Genomic DNA, 20240 nt, shown 5'->3' with positions numbered 1-20240 from the left:
GAAATTTGTCCTTAAACTTGTACTTAGGCCCGGCCCTGGCCCAAGGCAGACTAGGCAGCTGTCTAGGGCCTCAATGTTTTAAGGGGCCTCACAAAAAAATTTGGCCCAAAGTAGAGCCCATAAAAAACTTACACGTTTTATAAAAGCATCGTTTTTCGAGGGGAAGAGAGGGGAAGAGATGGTGAAATTTTGATTTATTGAATTGAAATAATTGATTCCATCAGACCACTGTTGCTAGAGTAGCCCTAGAAGGAAGAGGACTACCACCCAAGTAGAACAAGGGCAAGAAGGAAGAAAAGAATATGTTGCAAATATAAAAATTCTATACCTATTCCTTCTAGTTTGGAGTAATAATTCAATCAAGTTCTAGGTCTAAGAGCATAGTATTTTGAGGAAATTGAAAAGTTCATAAACAACCATTGGGTTTATGATGTTGAACTGCTCTTTCATCTATGGTACAATACCTATATAAGTAAGAAGCTTGTTTTCTACAATCTACTTTGGTTCTTTTCTTATTTCTTTTTGTAAGTTTGAATCATGTGAAAGTACATTATTTGCTCTGACAATGTTGGCTGAAGCTTAAAGGTAAATCAATTTTGGGATAATTAATTATGTACAATTTGAGTTTGTAATATAGTAAATTTTAGAATATTACTCTACAGCTTGTTTCCTTAGTTTATATAGATTTCTTATTCACTCCAAAATTGATGGATAATGGTTTTACAAAGTTGAAGCAAATTTTTATTGTGCTGTGCACCTAAATGGCCAAAATTAAATGTAAAATCTCTAATGAAACAATTGATGATTCTTTTATCCCTTCAACAATTTCGGACCAATTACCAAAGGAAAAAAGGGATATTTTGTTTTTTTTTTTTTGTTTACTGGGCTAAGGTTCTTTTTCTTCTGCATAATATAACTTATTCGTAAAGTAGTAGAGTAGTAATATAAATGAAGAGAGAATGATTATTGTAAAATTTGGGAAGGGGAAAACTCATCATGGCTACTGACCATTAATTTAACTTCATGAAATGCATTCTTTTCTTTTTACAGTGCTAAGGAGAAGGGCATGTGTTTATATAGTAGAAAAAGAAGGCCAATTGTCGGGAGTGATCGAACATGCACAAAATTTAAGGGCCTCGTAATAATATGTTGCCTAGGGCCTCAAAAATTTTAGGGTCGGCCCTGCTTGCACTCCTTAGTCGTTTTGTTGTAGCAATCTCGACCAATATGTTTGGTTCTTCCATATACATAACACGGCCCTTGCTCATTCTTCTCTTTCCCTTTGTTGTTGATACAATTTCTATGATGTTCTTCTATTCTCAAGGAATTGAATACTTGGTTCAAGGTTAAAATCCCTTGCTTATGTCTAAGACTTTTAGCAAAGTCCAACCAAGAAGGTTGAAGTTTATCTATAAGGCATGAAACCTTATAGTCCTCACTAAAACTTGACCCTTTTTCTTCTACGTGTCTTAGTAAATCTTGAAACTGATGGATTTGTTCGTTTATAGATTTTTCGTCCGCCATAGCATATTTGTAAAATGTTGACGCATTAAATCTATTGACTCCAGCATCATCAATTCTATATTCTTCCTCTAAAGTTTTCCAAAGCTCATTAGCACTCTTGATATTTTGATAAATATCATAAAGTCTATCAGAAAGAGCACTTCAAATTCGATTATGATAATGGGATTAAATTTATTCTAGATTATACCAAGAGGTAGATTCTCTATCTTCATTATCTTCTTTTATAGCAAAAATTAACCTTAGAACAGTCAACTAATATTCCATTTTTTTCCATCTTTTAAAAAATTTTCCGTCAGAGTTTTCCGACTTAGCACTATTAGTATCTTCACGAGATGTCATTCTTACACTATAAATTACTAAGGGAAAGAAAATTAACTGTAAATATATATAAATTTGTCAATGAATAACACCAACAATAAAATTTTCAATTATGTCAAATATTTAAAACTTGACAATATTAATTCAAATATTTCAAGTAACAATATAACAAATTAAATGAATATTGAAGTTTAAAATGATATAGTCACAATTTAATTTTATGTTCAAGTCAATCAATCAAGTAAATAATATAAGTTTTAAGACTTTCTAATAAGTTATCAAAATGAAATAAGTGCTTCAAATTAAAAATATTGAAACAATATTGAAGGGTGCAATAATCAATAAAATTTCTATGAGCTTCCAAAATGAAAATTTATATAGTAAGTTTCAAAATGAAAATTATAAAAGGTTCTAAAATTTAATAGAATCAAAAAATTGAAGCATTATAACAATGAGTATGTTAGCAACTACCAAGTATTATTATCGCACAAACCACACACAAGACTTTATATTGTTGTAAAATTAACGTGATTTGTGCAATGTACTATCAATTATAAGCATGAATCAATTAAATAAATATGATAATAGAGTTAGAAAAGCCAGCCTAAGAGAGTCGCGATAAACGTTGTCCTAAAATCGTATAGCCTCCCCTTCGTGCAGGTACTTTCGGCACTACACGGTTTCAAGATAAAACCCTTATAGCTCGCAGCTGATTCTCCTTCTATAGGTACGACCACAGGGAAAGAAAGAACAAGTCATTATCAACTGCCAAAAGTTTATAGAAGAAGATAAAAATAACAAGAGAGTAGTACGAGAAGAGTAATATGAAAAGAGAGTAGGATTATTTTTGTGTTTGATTTTGTTGTGTCAAAGAATGTGAAATCCACCCTTTTTCTAGTAAAAGAATTCAACCATCTCATTATGAAAATTAATAAAATTCAACATATTTTACAAATATAATAATGGGATTAAATTTGTATTTAATCTAAAATTAAACACAAAACTGAAAAATTAAAAAAAAATAAAACTGAAAACTTAAGAATTAAAATGAAAACTGAAATTTTTTAATATTTAATTTGAAAGTTTTATAACTTTTTTTTTTTCAACAGGTAGCACTAGCAACTGCATTTTCAGCCCCACATTGCAACTGCACTAGAGCATCTGTAGGGGAAAATAGTAACTTAGTTTTGAGTGCAAGGTTTTGTAGAACAAGTGCATAATATTTTTTGACATGTACTATCATGTGACAAAATTGTAAGACACTACTGGAAATAGAAGTGGCCTAAAAGTTGTCATCACTACTAATAGAATCTTTTAGAGATTCATCGACATATTTGATTCATATATCCTTCTTCAAGTTGCTGTCACTTTCTTCTAATACTTTGTCATTATCCCTCGCATGCAAGTAAGCGTTCTCCTTCCACTTTTTTGTAAAGGAAGAAAAAGAAAACACTAAACCGGTAGAACGTTCTAGCCCGAAAGGGTGAAGAGAGTAATAAAAAGCTCAGATGAAAGGCAAACGAGAGCAGAACTCAGGCTTCCTGCGGCTGAGGTACTGAAGGCGTAATTTTAATGGAAGTCTCATCTCAAGCGTGATTATTGCACGTGTACTGTGAATAAAAAGAGAAAGAAACAAAAGAATGAAGAAATTCAAAGCCTAGACTATGTATATATGCAATCTTACAACACCTTAATGTATAGAAAAATAATCAAGAAATTGAGAAACACGATATAGTGTGTGCAAGGTAACATAGTATATTTCATTAGTTTTTTGATATTCGACGAAACTTACTAGGGAAAAGTAATGTTGCAGTGCCATTGACACCTATATTGCCATTGTCAATGCAAAACACAGTCCCATTGATCCTTATTAGGCCAAAATCCTTTTTGAGCTTCGGCAATTACTGATGCCCTTATTGCAACATCCATGAAAAAAATTAAGAGATTTGGTTTACGGGCCATGATCTCTGGATGATAAAAATAGAAAGGCAAAAGCTACGGATTTTGCTCAAGGCATGTTGGAGCATAATTAGAAGTTCTTGTCTCTTACCCAGGGGCGGAGCCAGGAATATACGCTGCGGGGGTCTATGGTGCTCGGATTTGGCTACAGGGGGCATTTTTTAAAAAAAAAAAAAATTGTTATAATATAACATTATCGAAAATTGCACCTAACAAGATTTTACATCATAAAATCATCTATAATAAATCTACATATAAATTCGTAGTAAATTCTCATTCGATGTAAAGTTTCATACAATCAATAAGAAAACTATTATCCATTTTGTTCCAAAAAGTAACTAAACTAAGAAAATCTCATCACTAGTATTCAAGACGATGAATTGAAGGACCACACGAGTGCGACCGTGCGAGCTAAAAAAATCGGGTGTGTAGATCAAGAAGTTTGAAAATAGAAACACATGAATTAATGTATAACAAAAATGTTAATTATATCATGATCAAAAAAATTTTAATTATATATACTCAATTATGAAAAACTACAACAAAAAATTTAATACATGAAGTAAATTAATATGAATGCACATATACACTATCAACAAAAAGTCAAAGTGTTGGGCATATGGGCTTATTTTTCTCAAAATAATAGTGATATTGGATTGGGACTGGCTGTGCAATTGGGCTGCTGTTGGACTGGTGGTGGGCTAAGTGATTAAATTTCTATTTTTAATGGACCATTCCTTCCATTTTCTTGGATATGGGTTTGGGCAATACTGGGCTACAGCCCAGTAGAGCCCTCCCCCATCTCCGTATTTCTTCAGTGGATAGTTTATCCTCCTGTTCTCTGACCTGCATAGAGCAAAAATTTAAACTAAGAGCAACTATACATGAAGTAATTCACTCCTAGAATCTTGACAAAACATTACAAGTAATTATTACAAGGTAAGATGTCTTGATTACAATTTATATCAACCAAAAAGAAGAAACAGAATAGTGTGTACTAAAAACAAGAAGTGGTACTTACTTCTCTTGGAGTCTCTCTTACAACAAGTTTACCCTTATGCCGCTCTATTTCTTTCGTACAAGCAACAATTGCATTACTTACAATTTCTATTCCTTTTGCCTGCAATCAAAACAGAAGTGCTGAATTTCATCCAAAAAAATTTCATCTTTTATTCACACATAACAGAAACTCGAAGATCAGAGATTTCCTAATATCAAAACCTCTATATAATTAATTGTAATGTCATAATATCCATACTTGAATATTAAAAATGACATTTGGGCTCATAGGGTAGCACAAAATCTTTCAAATAAATCTTAAATTTCATGTCTGGATCTTTTATTACCTTGTCGACTGTTTGAGCATATAGGACGTACTTGGGAGCACCAATTAGTCTAATTTTTACAGGGCATTCGTCCGTACCAGCGGCTTCAGCTTTCCTCATTGCTTCCTACTTCACCAGAAACAACGAAAAAGGAAAAAGATTGAAACTAGCTTATCTCTAACAAAAATTTAACAATGGTATTAAACATAGGAATAATAAGAAAGACCTTGATGTGAAGTACACCATCAAATTCAAAACATGTCATATCAATATCAGCCCGAATCTTTAATACTTGTGAAGTTATTCTTTTCCTTATAATTTTTACTAGTGTATCCTTTACTTTGTCCGTCAGAGCAGGAACCACCTTAGACACCTGAGGTTGAAGATTCATTTATATGCCATCATATTTTCGGTCATGGAAAGGCAAAAATGGCGTATTGAACTGAAGGAAAGAATATTAAACTGAAACTTGAATTAGATCACACATTACCTTCTCACCATCAACATTAATTTCTTCAACTTCGCGAGTGAGGGGATTAAGAACCGAATCAGGATCATTCACAATTAGTTTGAAGGCCTGTGACAGTCAAATCGTATGTTTAGAAGGTCGGAAATATACATACATACATACATACATACATATATATATATATATATATATAGTTGTGAACTCTAACCTCAAAAGCATGTCCATACTTTTTGTACAAGGGCCATCCAACATGGATATACAAATCCTGGAAAAATTTCCTTATGATGTAAGATCTAACCGTAACTTGGCAATAATAATACAATGATAATCCAATAAATGCATATGTATTCCAAAAGAATATTGTTAGGTATGTTATAGCAAATTAACCATTATTTTACAACCAAATTCAATATATGGAAAGATAAAAAGGCAGAATCGACCAAGCTATTAACATAATCATTGCTCATTAAATTCATATTTTTAGCTAATTATCGCTGAATCACAAAGAGAATTGATTTTCAAAATAAGTGAATTCAAGAATCTATTTAACATGCTTTCAAGATACATAAGAAATAAACAAAAAATACATTACATATTGACGTACGCGCCTTGTTATGCAAGCAATCAACAAATTCACAGAATAAATCAACACCCAAAAAAACTTCTCACTACATTAAACCCGAAAAACACACACACATTTAACAATCTACACAATCAAGAATCATACTTTCAATTTTACATAACACAAACGCCCCGTCAAAATAATTTTGTTATCCTTTCCAAAAGTTCGTTCCCAAAGAAAAGCTTCTCAACGCATTCAAGATAAATAAGCAAAAAATACACCACGCAGATAAAAATTTACGTACATAATCAATAATCTTTTTATGAAAGAAATCAAGAAATTGCAGGAAAACCAATCATAATAAGAAAACAAAAACTTACTTCAAGATCGACGTTCTCAGTTTCGGCCACGTACTGCATGATTGAATGCACATGCTTGCTCTTATTGTACTTATCTTCACATGCTTTCCTATCCTCCTCAGAAACCCTTTTCTTGCTCAAGTTCACAAAACCCTTCCTCGGGTCGACATCGATAACCTTGACGGGTTCAACCCGCCCGACCCGAACAAGACTAGCAACACTTCTGATCCGCCGCTGTGAAAGTTCTCTGAAACTAAGCATTCCCTCCATGTTGTATTCTAGGAGCCATACATATGCGCATGTATCAGAGTTTATGCTCTTAATTTTGATCATTACTGTAGTGTCTATTTCTGGAAATTTCTCTTCATACATTCTGCAATCCCAGTTTTGAGCCATGATTAATCAATTTTTTTCAAGAAAAATTATTACTTCTGTTGGGTTTTTTTAGTACGGGTGTTTGTACGTATGAGAGGGAAGAAAGAGAGTGAGGGGTTTTCAAGAATAACGTTCTCAACGGAGGAAAACTGATTACTAACTATATAATGGGAGAGATTCTTGGGTAGCAAGAATTTTTTCCATTCTTGTTAATATCATATTTTATTAGAAGTTATTAAATTTACATATTTCAAGAACATTATTATGAATAAATTATATTCATTTTAATTATTTATTTTGTAATATGCAATTTAATATACTTAAAACTTCGATTTAGCTCGTACTTCCAAATCATATTGAGTAATGTTATTTAGAATCGTTCACTGATGTAGTCGTTTTATGTAGCATACACGTGACGGTTAGTGATTGATATATTTACTAACCGCCACATTTATGCTACGTAGGGCGACTGTGATTGTGAACGGCTACAAATAAAATTATTCGATCATATTACTCGTTTGCTTATGTTACTTTTTTGGCTGAAAAAGCCTTTCAAATTCTTATTAATATACTTTGGTTTATAACATAAATTCCAAATGTATATTGACATGAGAAAAGGGATTCATAGAAGATGGAAAAATAATTGTATTCGGCCACGGCCCTCGGAATTTTGGAGCGAAAAGAAAACTCTTATATTTCATGGAATATGGAGAAAATGAGCATTTTTTTTTCTTTAATTTAATTCTCCTTTCAAATTGGAATATTTGAACCAACAAGAATTAGGCTGCACCATGAATCTTAGGTGCCTTGCTGTTCCGTAACTTTGGTGCCAAGCAATTTCTTTCCAGTGCAATATCATGATTTATTCTGAATAAATATTATTTCCTTCTGCTATAACACTTATTTCCTTAATCCTTTTTTCCCCCTTTTTGTCTTTAAACAATGATTTTATTTTTCTTTCCATAATAAAATTCTTTTATTTAAAAAATTCGAGTCAAATGACGTTTGAGAAATCTATGAATCAAAATCTTTCGATTATACATGATCCAGGCCGGCCCTAGGCCAAGGCCAACAAGACAATGGCCTAGGGCCTCAAAAATGAAAAACAATTCATTCCAAAAGTCCAATTAAATTTAAAAGATAGATATAAAAAGTAATTTAATTACAATAATTTTTGTTGATTCTAATTTAGTACGATCTTATTGAAATTATTATTTCTTGAGTTTAGCATACGTGATAAATTTTGAGCTACTAAACGAGCCCAATATTGTTAAGGTAATATGATTTAATTTAAAAACTAGCTTAATGAATCAATTAGTTATTTTAATAAGTTAAAACTTGAATTTGCTTTATCCAAATTAACTTTTTCTCGACTCCATAATTTGTTATTTATTACGAGTTTCAAAATGAGTCCAATATAGATGGGATAATTGCGATGCTCCAATAAATACACATTTGGTACAAATACATTATTGATCTTGAAACTTATTTTCACTTTAATCTCTCAAAATCTCGAATTTATAAAAGATTCTTAAATCAAAATCATAAGAATCTAGTTACGTTTTTAATACCTAAATAATCATAATTCGTCACGTTATCCATCTAAAAATTATATATTTCTCACTATTTTGCAATATAATCCCTACAGTTTTCACTTTTTATATTTGAAAATCATTTTTCTCTTTATGAGTCATCCTTACAATATTCAAAGGACTTCAAATTATGGTTCTTAAAAATTATTTCATGATTTCTAAATTGCACTTCACTCAAGTTTTTTCGGTTCATAATTTTGAAGATAAATTTTTACATGACAATTTATTTATTTATTTTTCAAAAAGGGGATAATTCCGCTAAATATTATGTTATACTAATCTCTAGAGTTGTTGGAATTTTTTTATTTTTATTTTTTGCAATTTTATCATTTCATTGTATCAAGTCTTCGTTTAAAATATAAATAAATTATTTATTTAAACATTTAAGTAGTTTTACGTTCGTAAAAAAATTTACGATTAAAGACCTCATAATGATGAGTCACCTAGAACTTCAAAATTCTCGAAGCTGGCCGTGTATGGATAAAAAGTTGAAATTCTCTAGTCCCTATTGACAAGAAACAAACTACAATTCAGGTTAGTCTAAACTACATAAACATTCAACAATCAAGATTCTCTTCATGCTTACGAAAAATAATCTTCCCGACCTTCTCACCACAAAGTAATGGTTTTAATCTTATTTGTAACCACACAATTTCTCGACTACACTTGCTACAGCCACCCTTGTTTTATCGCCTACCAATGTCCATGTTCGTAGAGCATGTTCTGCTCCGTGAACATTTGATCAAAATTGTGTAGTGTTCACGAAATTATTATATCGATTTTAACACCACAAATGTACGGTTCATAACAAGTAATAAAGTGGAATGAAGAGTTCCGAATATCGTCCCACAGATATTGAGTTAGCTTAATTTTACCCGACCTTAACCGAAACCAAATTGTCGAGCGTAATATTTGTAACTTGACTCTACCTCAACTAAATTATGCATACAAATGTGACTGAACCAAATGAATTTAGAATGCAAAGTGATATTTGAATGCAAGTTTGATGAAGTTAGGGTCCGTTTGATTGCAAAGATGAAATTTAGGTGGAAAGAAAACGAATTTCAGGAAATTGAATTGCCTAAAAATTGCTTTACTGAAAATTGTCAATTATTGTGTTTGATTGGTATAAAATTGTTGAAATAAAAGTATTTTGGCCTTCGTTTGGCTTTGTTTTACATGAAAATTGTCAATTAAAGAAATAGAATTGATTGGTATTGGGAATAAAATTTGTTTCCATTGCCAAAAAAAGATAAAAATAAAAAAATAAAGTCAAGAAAATCATATATCTTTTGGTATTCGTTTGACTTTATTTTACATGAAAATTGTCAATTAAAGGAAAATATTTTTTTACAATTAGAGATAAAATTTATTTTCATTATCAAAAAAATAAAAAATCGCCCAATAGCCTGGAGACCAATTCCCACCGTATAGGTGGAAATTGGTTTTCCTTAAAAACTAAGAAAATGTCTACGTGGCAAGCAAACCAAGAAACTAGTTTCAACAAAAAAAATTGTCATCAAACATGACAAAAGTGGGAAAGTGGAATTCGTTTTACATTTTTCTTGGAATTCGTTGCCAATCAAACATGGCCTTAATGAATGAAAAGCGCACTAGGATCACGAATCCCAATGCAACGCTCACTTCTAACCAACTTCTACAAATTGACAATACGCCTGAAACTTTGTACAATCAATGATCCTAATCTATCCAACAACTCTCTCGAGTAAAGTTGAGCCTATTTTCATATATTAGTCGACTATATTTCTATGATGGATGCAAATATATAAGAATGCATGAAGTTTTATGAACACTTAGAAATTCACGCAGGGCATAGCTGTATATTTCTATCTCCTATCAACCCTACAATAGTTTATACCTTGTCGAACCTAATTTCCTTCTCTCGAATACATGAAATAAGCCACCAAACTTACATAATTACGTGCACATAATTATGGAAGAATTGAATAGCTATAAACTATTCAAAATTCAAAGATCGTATTCTATTGTAAATATTGTAAAACTAGAAATCAAGAGTTTACATCACATGATTCATCATTCTCCTAGCACATAAATTCTTAGCCCATACGACCACATGGTGGTCCCTCCATTTCCAAATGTGACAATTAAGCCCTCGATTCCCATTTTCTTGCATCAAGACTTCTTTTCACATTTTTTCTTCTCCCTATACTTCAATTCTTCATTATGTTGGTCCTTGAGTCTTTCACATCTTTGTTGCTGCCTTCGGTTCATCTTTTGACTATTTACATTTTGGTCCCCAAAACTTTAAATTCTTGCTTTTTGACCTCCTCTCTTTATTTTCTTCCTTCTAACATCCCATATTATTACCAAATTGATACTTAGCCTGTTTACATTCTTGATTCGTCATTCTGGTCATCCTTCAGTTATTTGCACTTTGGTCCTTAAACTTTCATTTTCTTTCCTTTTGGTCATTCTTGAATCCCGTCATATCCATCACTATAGTCCTACAAAATAAAATTATATAGAATTAAACCATAATTCAAACGCTTTGATCAACAATCAATCATGTTCTGTGGTTAAATAAATGAGTAAAAATGCACTTTTAATGTAGCATTCCAAATCAAAATCATGGAAAAATCAGGTTTCAGTGGAGAATCTTGCATTCCTCCATCCTTGAGTCGACTGCCTATAAGAAAGTCTCTTGCATTCTGCAAAGAGGAAGTTACAACAGTAATCTTCACAATGGTTAAGGAATTGTTAGAGAAAAATAACATAAACCTAGAGCTAAAAGATATATTGATCAACGATTCTAGTATGTTTTCACCTACAACTTCACTCAGTGCAATGGTTATTAACAAGCTCAGAATGAGGAGCGGTATTACGAGTGTTAATCTTTATGTATGGGATGTAGCTCAGAAATTATATCAATAGGTTTAGCTATTGATCTTTTAAAGAGTCCATAGTAACTCGTTGGCACTTCTTGTGAACAGTGAAATCTTGAGTCTGAATTCGTACAGAGGGAAGGATCATTCTATGTTGCTAACATTCAAAATGGGGAGTGTTGCAATACTAATGTCTAGTTGAGATCAGGACAAGAAGAAAGCAGAGTTCTTACTAACGAGTACAGCTGAAGATGATCGATCTTATGGATGTGGTTTCTAGGAAGCTGACAATGAACAAAGTAGGATTGTCCATATCAAAGAACGTTGAGAACGTAGCAAGAGAAGCATTAAAAGCAAATATGGTTTGTTTATGTCCCATGGTCTTGCCATTGACAGGACAAATTCGATATGGGTTGCCATTAGTGATACAGAAAATGAAGATTTTAGCCGAGAAAAACATCTATATACCAGATTTCAGAAAAGGGTTCGAGCATTTCCACATCCACACAGGAGGGAGGATTGTAATTATAGTTATAGCTAGAGTTGGGCAAATCTTCCAAACCGAACTGACCGAACCTAATCCGAACCGAACTCAACGGTTCTTCTCAAGTTAAATACCCTAACAGGTATCTGAATTAAGAACCGACAGATACGGTTCGATTCTCGGTTCAAGACCAAGAACCGAATAAGAACCGAATCTTTCTAATTTTTATTTTTTTATATTTAATAAATCAAATTATTTTAATTTTTTCTTAACAAATTAGGTGATTGATTGATATTTCATCTCCTAAGCCCTAGCCTAGATAGCTTGACCTAACCCAACAAATTTCTAAATACAATTTTTTGGCCCAATTATTTGTTTCATTTCTAATTTTTTTAATTTTTAGCCCAAGTGCCCTTTTTGGTTTTTATTCTTCCATTTCTTAGCCCAACATCCAAGTGATCTAACCCACCAATGACTAACCCTAAATAAATTACATACATTATCACCTGCACATAACACATCTGACATTCCAAAACCCAAATAGATGTATAGAACTGCCGACTCCAAGTCCGAAGCTTTGACCTCAGGCTCCGATGGCGACCTTCGACCATTGATCATTTGAACAAGGTAGTGTGTAAACTATCCTATATGTGATTGGTAAATTAATCTTGTTGAACAACTTGTTATACACATGTTATTAAATTGGATTACGTTAATTTGGGCATTGCCATAATTATATTTGGATCCGACAGTTCTATTTACTAAATACCCGAAATTTTTCGTTCGGTTCGTTTCTCTTTCAAACCGAACCGAACCGAACCGACCCGCGCCCAGACCTAGTTATAGTGATTGAGAAAACCTCAAAAATGACTCTACATGGATTTGGCAATACCCCATCCTTATAGATGTGAACAGAGTAATACAGAAGCCAAAGGGAGATCGAGGAAAGGTGACAGAATATGGCAAATTGCATTTGGAAGTGGATTCAAGTGTAATATTACAGTACAGAAATGTGTGAGCAACATTAAGCACGAGAAAACTAATGCCGGTCTGATACTATCGATTCCTATCCAGTCGACGGGCCTCATACCCTGGAGATACTTTGAATAAAAGGTAGCCAAGTTTATATATATTACATGACTGCATTTTGATGAGACCTATTTTAACCATTTGCTAGGCAATATGTAATTATGACAATTAAATATCAACCCCAATGCACGATGTTACTAGATGATAACCTCAGATTATGACGAGAATTTTGGCTCTTGCAAAAAATTGTCACGGTAGTCAAACATTCTAATACTAGATAAGTTTATTTCAGTAATGGCATTGAACAAGCACATAGCTTTGTTTGATAACTCGACATCCAGATCACATTCGAGCAAGGTATAAAGAACTCCGACGGAAAAAAAGACGGGGGAAAATTACCACAAGCAATAAAAGTATCTGAAACTCCAAATAACCTTTTCTCCATCAAACAAAAATGGTTACCCATTGATAACAGCCCGACAACATCTAGTCCATAATTTTCTGGTTTGCTTAGGTTTCTCTGGCTTCTCTGTAATGGCCAGTAGTTCAGTTAAATGGAGAAGGCGGGACTTCAAGAGTAATACCAGCTTGAATCTGGCCCCAACCAATCAGACGCCAGTGTTTTTCGATTCTTCGGCTGAGGGCAATTTTCTCTCCTTTGCTGGTGCATACAGGAGATGTGAGTTGCAGTTTTGCAAAAACATTCTTGACAGCAATGACTCGAGCGCCTGTTGACATAGATCCTATGTTCAACATAAGAATCTCTCCCTTAGTCAGCTTTGAGACCTTACCCTGCCTCTCCGAGTCCCTTGTCCTCACACCCAACAGCCGTCTCAGCAAAAAGAAATTAACCTGCATTAAAGATAGAAATGTTGAGCACTAGATGAATCCAGTGAATGTTTGGAGGAAGTAGAGCATCTGTTGGAAGTATAGGAAAAAGTTTCAAGGAAGAAATCAATTTTATTGAAAAGGTAATTATAAATCTAAATGCTAGGACGAAGGTTCTCCCAACTTAACTATATATAAGTTATTTGCTTGCACCAACACGTACCTCCAGTTCAACAAACACCTCAGGAAGTGAACCAACCTCTCCAAGAACCTGTCCTACCAACCTATCAGCACGTGTAAGAGTAGGGTCCATGGTGGTTCCGACCCCAATGAGGCCTCCAGGCACAGCAAATTGCAATTCATTTTGCTCCGCATATAATGAAACTATTCTAGAATATATTGGGGTACATTTGATGTTACCATTTTCGTCCTTCACGACAATACCAGGACGGACCTCAATAAATTGATTCACTTTCAAAACACCCTGCACAAAAAAAATCAATTAGCTCCTTTAAATCGCAGGCATTTTACAATTTAAGTTGTGCATGTATTTGCTGATTAAGCTGAGAATGGGAAGAAAAATCATAATACAACTAGGAGAAAACATTACAGGCATTTTAACTTTTTATAATAACAGATATTCCAGGAAAAAGTTGGACATACAGTTTCATCATAAAAGAGGCCGTGGGTAAATATAGGAATTTCTTTAATTGAACTCATGGAAGTAACAAATAAATATACCTTCAGAATACTACCACCAGCAACCCCACCTCTAATTTCATCAACTTCAGACCCAGGCTTATTGACGTCAAAAGATCGGATGACAATCATATTTGGTGGTGAAATGAAGTTCCTCTCTGGAATGGGGATTTTTTTCACTATATATTCGCATACAACATCAATATTATACTTGAGCTGTGCAGAAATTGGTACCACTGGTGCACCATCAGCAACGGTTCCCTAAGAGCACGAAATGGATGGTCCTATTAAATACGAAAATTAATGTAATATACCAGATTATATAAGATATGCGCCACTAACCTGAATAAATTTCTGAATGGCTTCATGCTGGTTAATTGCAACATTTTCCTGAACTAGATCAACTTTATTCTGAAGAATTATTATATGTTGAAGGCGCATAATTTCAACAGCAGCTAAATGCTCTGAAGTCTGAGGTTGGGGACAGCTCTCATTGGCAGCTATGAGAAGCAAAGCCCCGTCCATAATTGCCGCTCCATTAAGCATTGTAGCCATGAGAATATCATGACCCTACAGGCATTCACACAAGTAAAAGAACATTTCCGTCAGGAACACAAATAATCTTGAAGCTCAGAGACAAGACTAATTCCTAATATTCATAGGGAAAAAAGTGTAATTATGAGCTTAAAAGATATAGTTATAATAGCACCAGATATATTAAGTGAATATTCAGATGGCATCATTGCAAGAGTTGTTTAGAGAAAAAAATTAAAACATAGCAGTTTTTGAGAAATGGCCATTAAAATACTGACCGGGCAATCAACAAAAGAGACATGTCTTAGCAATTTCATCCTAGAGTTTTCAAACCCAGGAACATCACACATTGGACTATCTTCTTTTCCACTTCCATATGCCCTGAGAAGAAATTGATATTTGAGCATAACCAACAAGACCCGAGAACGAAGCACATCAATTAATGCAAATCTATATTTAAGTACTTACTTGAAGCACATAGGTCGAGGACATCGATCGTCTTCACATTTGTATATCTTTGCATTGGCATATCCAAGCTTGATGGTAATATTTCGTTCCAGCTCATTTTTAAAACGAACGGTCTACAGATAGAAGGTATTCAAGATAATAAGAACTTTCAATGCCTCCACAGTGCATTTTTATAACGTATAATTTAAAATTATTTATAACACTAATAAAGGCATACCCATAAAGATAAGGAATTTCTCCAAAAAACTCTCTTAGGAGGGAGAATGAGAAAAAAAGCCTTGGTTAACATATTCATCAAAAACTAAAGCCCCAAAAATATCTGTTGTCTTATTGTTCTTCTTCTCCACCAGCTGAATCCTTTTTACTTCTCATCCTCTGCCACTGCTCCACTTTGCCCATTATTTTTCCTATGTGACACATGCAAAATTCTATATTTTCCTCAAAGTCTCCCTCTATCTTCTCTTTTATTCTATGTTTATTTTCCAGTTTACTTCTTCCCCTCACCATTTCCTCAAACTCTCTATTCCTTCTTATTCAGGTTTTTGCTTTGTAAGATTTATTGGGTTTAAAAATTGAGTAGCAATTTTAAAGAGGCCCTCTTTGAGCCCCATTGTTGGGGGAATATAGGTTTCAAAATAGTGAATTATTGGAGAAAGTATGGTTGAAAAATAGGGAAAAGTTTTAGGTTTACGTGTGAAATTATTTTACGAGATAATGTGTGGTTGAAATGAGTTATATGAAAAATGAGTTTTGGGAAAATGGAACTCAAACATAGGCAAACTGTTATGAGATTGATGCCCAGATGCTGAAGACCATTTCAACGAGAAAAGGAGTGAGACCCAGTTGAGTTATGCTTTTGAAATACTGAAAGTCAGCATTTCAGGAGATAGAAAATGCAGAATTTGAGAAGCAACGCAGAGGGGGTGTTCCATTGGAGGACAACAAAAACACTAAAGATGTGGTCAAATGGACGAATCATGTGTCTATTTGGTCAGGTTCGGACTGCATTTTTCCCGACCTAAGGACATTTATGCTTGAATTGGGTACAATGATCTGGTCTGGTGTTGAGTTGACAAAACTAGTTGAATGAATAGGAAATGAAAAAAAGCCATCTACAACAAGGATATTTTAGACATTTCATATAATAGCAATGTCTTTTAAACAAAAAATTTAAAATCAAGGAATTTTCTCGCCATATCCATAGTGAGAATGCCTTTTAGAAAAGGCCCTAATTAGAGGATCAGAGTAAGCAACATAGGTACAAGTAGTAACCAATACAAGTCGTTCTCAAACATTAAGACTCATTAAAGTAAAACATAAGACTCATTAAAGTAGGTTATCACTTTAACAAAGTTATGCATCATTAAATAAATGTTATCATGAACAGGACTTACCTAATGCAACCATTGAGCTTGACTCAGATATTTGTCCTTCAAAGAAAACATAGACAAGGGCATAGCCTCAAGGAAGGTCGCATTGTAAAATATTTATGATAAGGGCTTAGATCAAGCGTTAGCCACCATTTGTTTAAATATACAATATGAAGAAATTATAAAGCACTAACCAAATTGAAACTAGAATTAATTTAAAGCTGCAAGCGTGCCTTCATATCACACTATGAGAACGTTTTGCTACGCTTAAAAATAAGTAGATGTTTCCTACCATGTTTAAACATGTTACTTTTTTTTCTTTCTCTTTTTTCAAAGAGTGTTGGGACTAGATAGAAATGAGAACTCCAACAATTTCTTTGTTTTCAATGCCTCCCTATTGATATTGGAAGACCCAGCGGATTCTTCCAATGTATCATTTCTGAGTCCAATGGAATTCATATAATACATCAATGAGAAGTTTATTCGATAAATTTAGTGACTTTTTTTCTATTATAAGGAAGACCAAAATAGAATAGGCTAGAAATCCGAGCTCTAACTGATTCATTTTTTTATTCAAAAGACAAAATAGAAAACTGAAAGAAAAAGGGATCGAATCAATATTTATCCAATCGTGGAAATTCCGAATGTCTTTGATGCCGAATAAATGATCAACATTTCTGTAACTAGAATTGTGAATTCAAGGGTTCTAGTATAAATGAAAGAAAAAAGGAATGACATGACAATGAAATCCTACTCGCAAAACAAAGGGAAGGGCAAAGCATCACCCAATACACCAGCAGTACATTTGATCTAATAAGTACCTTGTGTCAAAATTGAGAAATTTTATGGCTCGGATTTTTAGTATTCTTTTATTTCTCACCTATGTCTACTATTTAGGCAGAATACCGTCACCCAATGGATTTTGGAATTTATTAACATTCTCTAAAATGGGTACTGTTAATAATCCTGCGAGTACTGAAACTATAGATAAATAGATCACAAAAAAGAAAGAAATCCCATTTTTTTCATGAGGGACAAAAGAAAGATCTTTTTGTTTCTTCAACAGTTTTTGATCTGGATGGAATTTGCTCATTTCAAAAGTATAACCTTACCTTATTACGAAATTTATAAATAATTTTCAACTTCAACCAATAAAAAATTTAATTAGTTTAAAACTCATTTATCTATAATTAAACTTTTTAAACCTAGGCAAATGTGCTCTAACTGATTTTCAAATATATAAACATTCTAGAGAAAACAGTTATACCTGGACTCCAGATATGGCTTTTACCACTGTTGACTTCCCATGAGCCACATGACCAATGGTGCCTAGAGGATCAAAATAACATGGAATTTGATACAATGAATAAATCAACCTAAAAGCAGTCAACAAGTAGATAAAGAAACTCATATCAATATCACCAATTACAAAGATGTGATATTCAACAAGTTGAAAGCCATTAGAGTAAATTTAATGTAATCGTACCAATGTTAATTGTAGCCTGACGAGAAATAACCTCAGGCGAGAGTGGATGTAGTTCTGTCACATCCAGCTTGCTTAAGTCCTGCTCCATCAAACCTTTTTTAGACATTTTTTACTGCTCTTAATAGGTCTGCAATGAATAACAAGATGCTTATTATTGCAAGGATAAAAAGTACACTACTTCAGAAAATAATTAAGTTAAGAGTCAAGTTATTCAGGTAATAAAATATCAAAACCTTTTAATTATAACATTACGTTCAATTCCGTAAAAATAATGTTTTAAATTTCTATGAAGGAAAGTTACATGCACCGTTCGATATAAAAAAGCCCATGAAAAGCAATATGAAGGAAAAGTATCGTGTATTATGGAAATTGTTGAAAATTTTGAAATTCCCCTTCGAAATAAAGCCTATAGAATTGATCAACCAAAAAAGATTAATTCAGTTGATCTTTGGTACTAAAATTGTTATCTCACTTCACTCCCTGAAAAGAATATATCGTTGATGCATATTCTACGACCTCATCTTTGTCTTTTGATAAACATGCCTATGTAATTGATTTACAGATTATCTAAAAGGACACCATTTTTTTCTCTCTATAGACAGTTTCTTTCTACAGCACTACTGAACATTCCAACCACACTCTCAATTCTTCTCCTTATACCCCCTATTCACACAACCAACCCCCAAGGCAACAACCCGTGTACCACCTCCACCCAACCTTGCCTCTCACAGATTTTAGCCTATCTTTCAGGCGCGAGGTGAAGGTTGGCAGGTGGTGGCAATAGAGTTGTGACAGGTTGTAGTTAGGATGGTGTATGGGTTGCAATTCAAAGTTAAAAGAAGGCTGACTTGTGTATGGAGGCTTTTTGCCTTCATGAGGCAAGGAGTAAGTTTTAGGTGTAAGCCTCAACATATGAACCATAGACTATCTTAAAAATCCATTAAAAACAATTAAATTATCTTTACAGGAAAAAAAAAATCTCATTGCAGAGAACACAACAGCAAAATAAAAAATAAAAGAACGTGTGCACTGAGGAGAAATAATAAATAAAAATACATAAAAATCAGCAAAAAAATTAAAAGAGAAGAATCCAAGTCGAAAAAGCCACTCAATACAACTGCAAAAGGTAAACAAAAGAAACAGAGGAATCGAAGAAATCTATGCCAAAAAGAAAGGAGGAAAAAAAAATCTCCCTACAGCAATAGCATTTTTTTGTTTTCGTGTTATACTTCCAAGCATCTAATGAAAACCCAAATCCAATTCCCAATTAAATAAGCAAATTATATATTCCAAATTTTCCAAATCCCTGATCCAAAAACCCCTTCGCACGCTTGATATTTCAAATTATATTTTCCAAATTTTCATTTTCCACCAAATAACCTCTAGAACCCTAATATCCAAAAAGACAAACGAAAACCCAGTACAGATTTTAAAACATCGAAACAAAATCTTCAAGAAATCGAGAAAAATAAAAACTTAACCAAAGGCCACATTAAAAAACCTGCCTAAAATATCAAAAGCACGAAAAAAATTCAATTTTTATTTTACCAATGTCGATACTCACATATTTCCTTATGTATGCATAGGAGAGAGAGCTTACCTCTGGAAAGAACTTAGTTACGAACAGCCGTCTGTGTCTACTGCTTTACTGAGGATGGGAGACGGACCGGGGAGGGGGAAGAGAGATTTAGCAAACTAGGGATACGTTGTGTTACTGCTGCTTGTTACGAATATTTCACGTGTGCGCTTAGGAGCAATATTTTATAATGGTATTGTCTAGGGTAACGAATCGGAACCAAATAAAATTGGTCGGTTCGATTCCAAGTCCTTCATTAAAAATGAGTTAATTTTGAAACGATATATCGAAAATCGATCGATTTCTATCGAATTCTCGATACCACTTTGATAATCAATATTAAATTCAATTCTCTCAAATTTCTCCTTCATCTTTTTCCGAGATGCACTAGAATTTTAAATAGTACACCTCAAAATTTT

General features: G+C 33.3%; 2 protein-coding genes across 2 annotated transcripts; both read right to left on the bottom strand.

Annotated features, from left to right (window-relative positions):
• Window positions 1–4515: 4515 nt before the first annotated feature.
• On the bottom strand, window positions 4516–7041 carry LOC111384873 (eukaryotic translation initiation factor 2 subunit alpha homolog). Its single transcript, XM_023009212.1, has 7 exons — window positions 6538–7041; window positions 5804–5860; window positions 5617–5703; window positions 5353–5499; window positions 5148–5252; window positions 4823–4921; window positions 4516–4647 (listed from the first exon to the last, which is right to left on the bottom strand). The coding sequence occupies exons 1-7, from the start codon at window positions 6910–6912 to the stop codon at window positions 4525–4527; spliced, it is 993 nt and encodes a 330-aa protein (XP_022864980.1). The 5' UTR covers window positions 6913–7041; the 3' UTR covers window positions 4516–4524.
• A 6073-nt stretch (window positions 7042–13114) lies between these two features.
• LOC111384876 (eukaryotic translation initiation factor 2 subunit gamma-like) lies at window positions 13115–19997 on the bottom strand. Its single transcript, XM_023009217.1, has 9 exons — window positions 19846–19997; window positions 18246–18372; window positions 18027–18088; window positions 15390–15502; window positions 15200–15302; window positions 14730–14957; window positions 14430–14648; window positions 13912–14172; window positions 13115–13712 (listed from the first exon to the last, which is right to left on the bottom strand). Exons 2-9 carry the CDS (start codon window positions 18349–18351, stop codon window positions 13407–13409), a joined length of 1398 nt encoding a protein of 465 aa, XP_022864985.1. The 5' UTR covers window positions 18352–18372; window positions 19846–19997; the 3' UTR covers window positions 13115–13406.
• Between the last annotated feature and the right edge of the window lie 243 nt (window positions 19998–20240).

Source organism: Olea europaea, unplaced genomic scaffold (assembly GCF_002742605.1).
Source record: "Olea europaea var. sylvestris unplaced genomic scaffold, O_europaea_v1 scaffold3032, whole genome shotgun sequence".
Taxonomy (NCBI): Eukaryota; Viridiplantae; Streptophyta; class Magnoliopsida; order Lamiales; family Oleaceae; genus Olea; species Olea europaea.
Note: the sequence above shows the minus strand (reverse complement) of the source record. Positions and strands in the feature narration are given on the sequence as shown.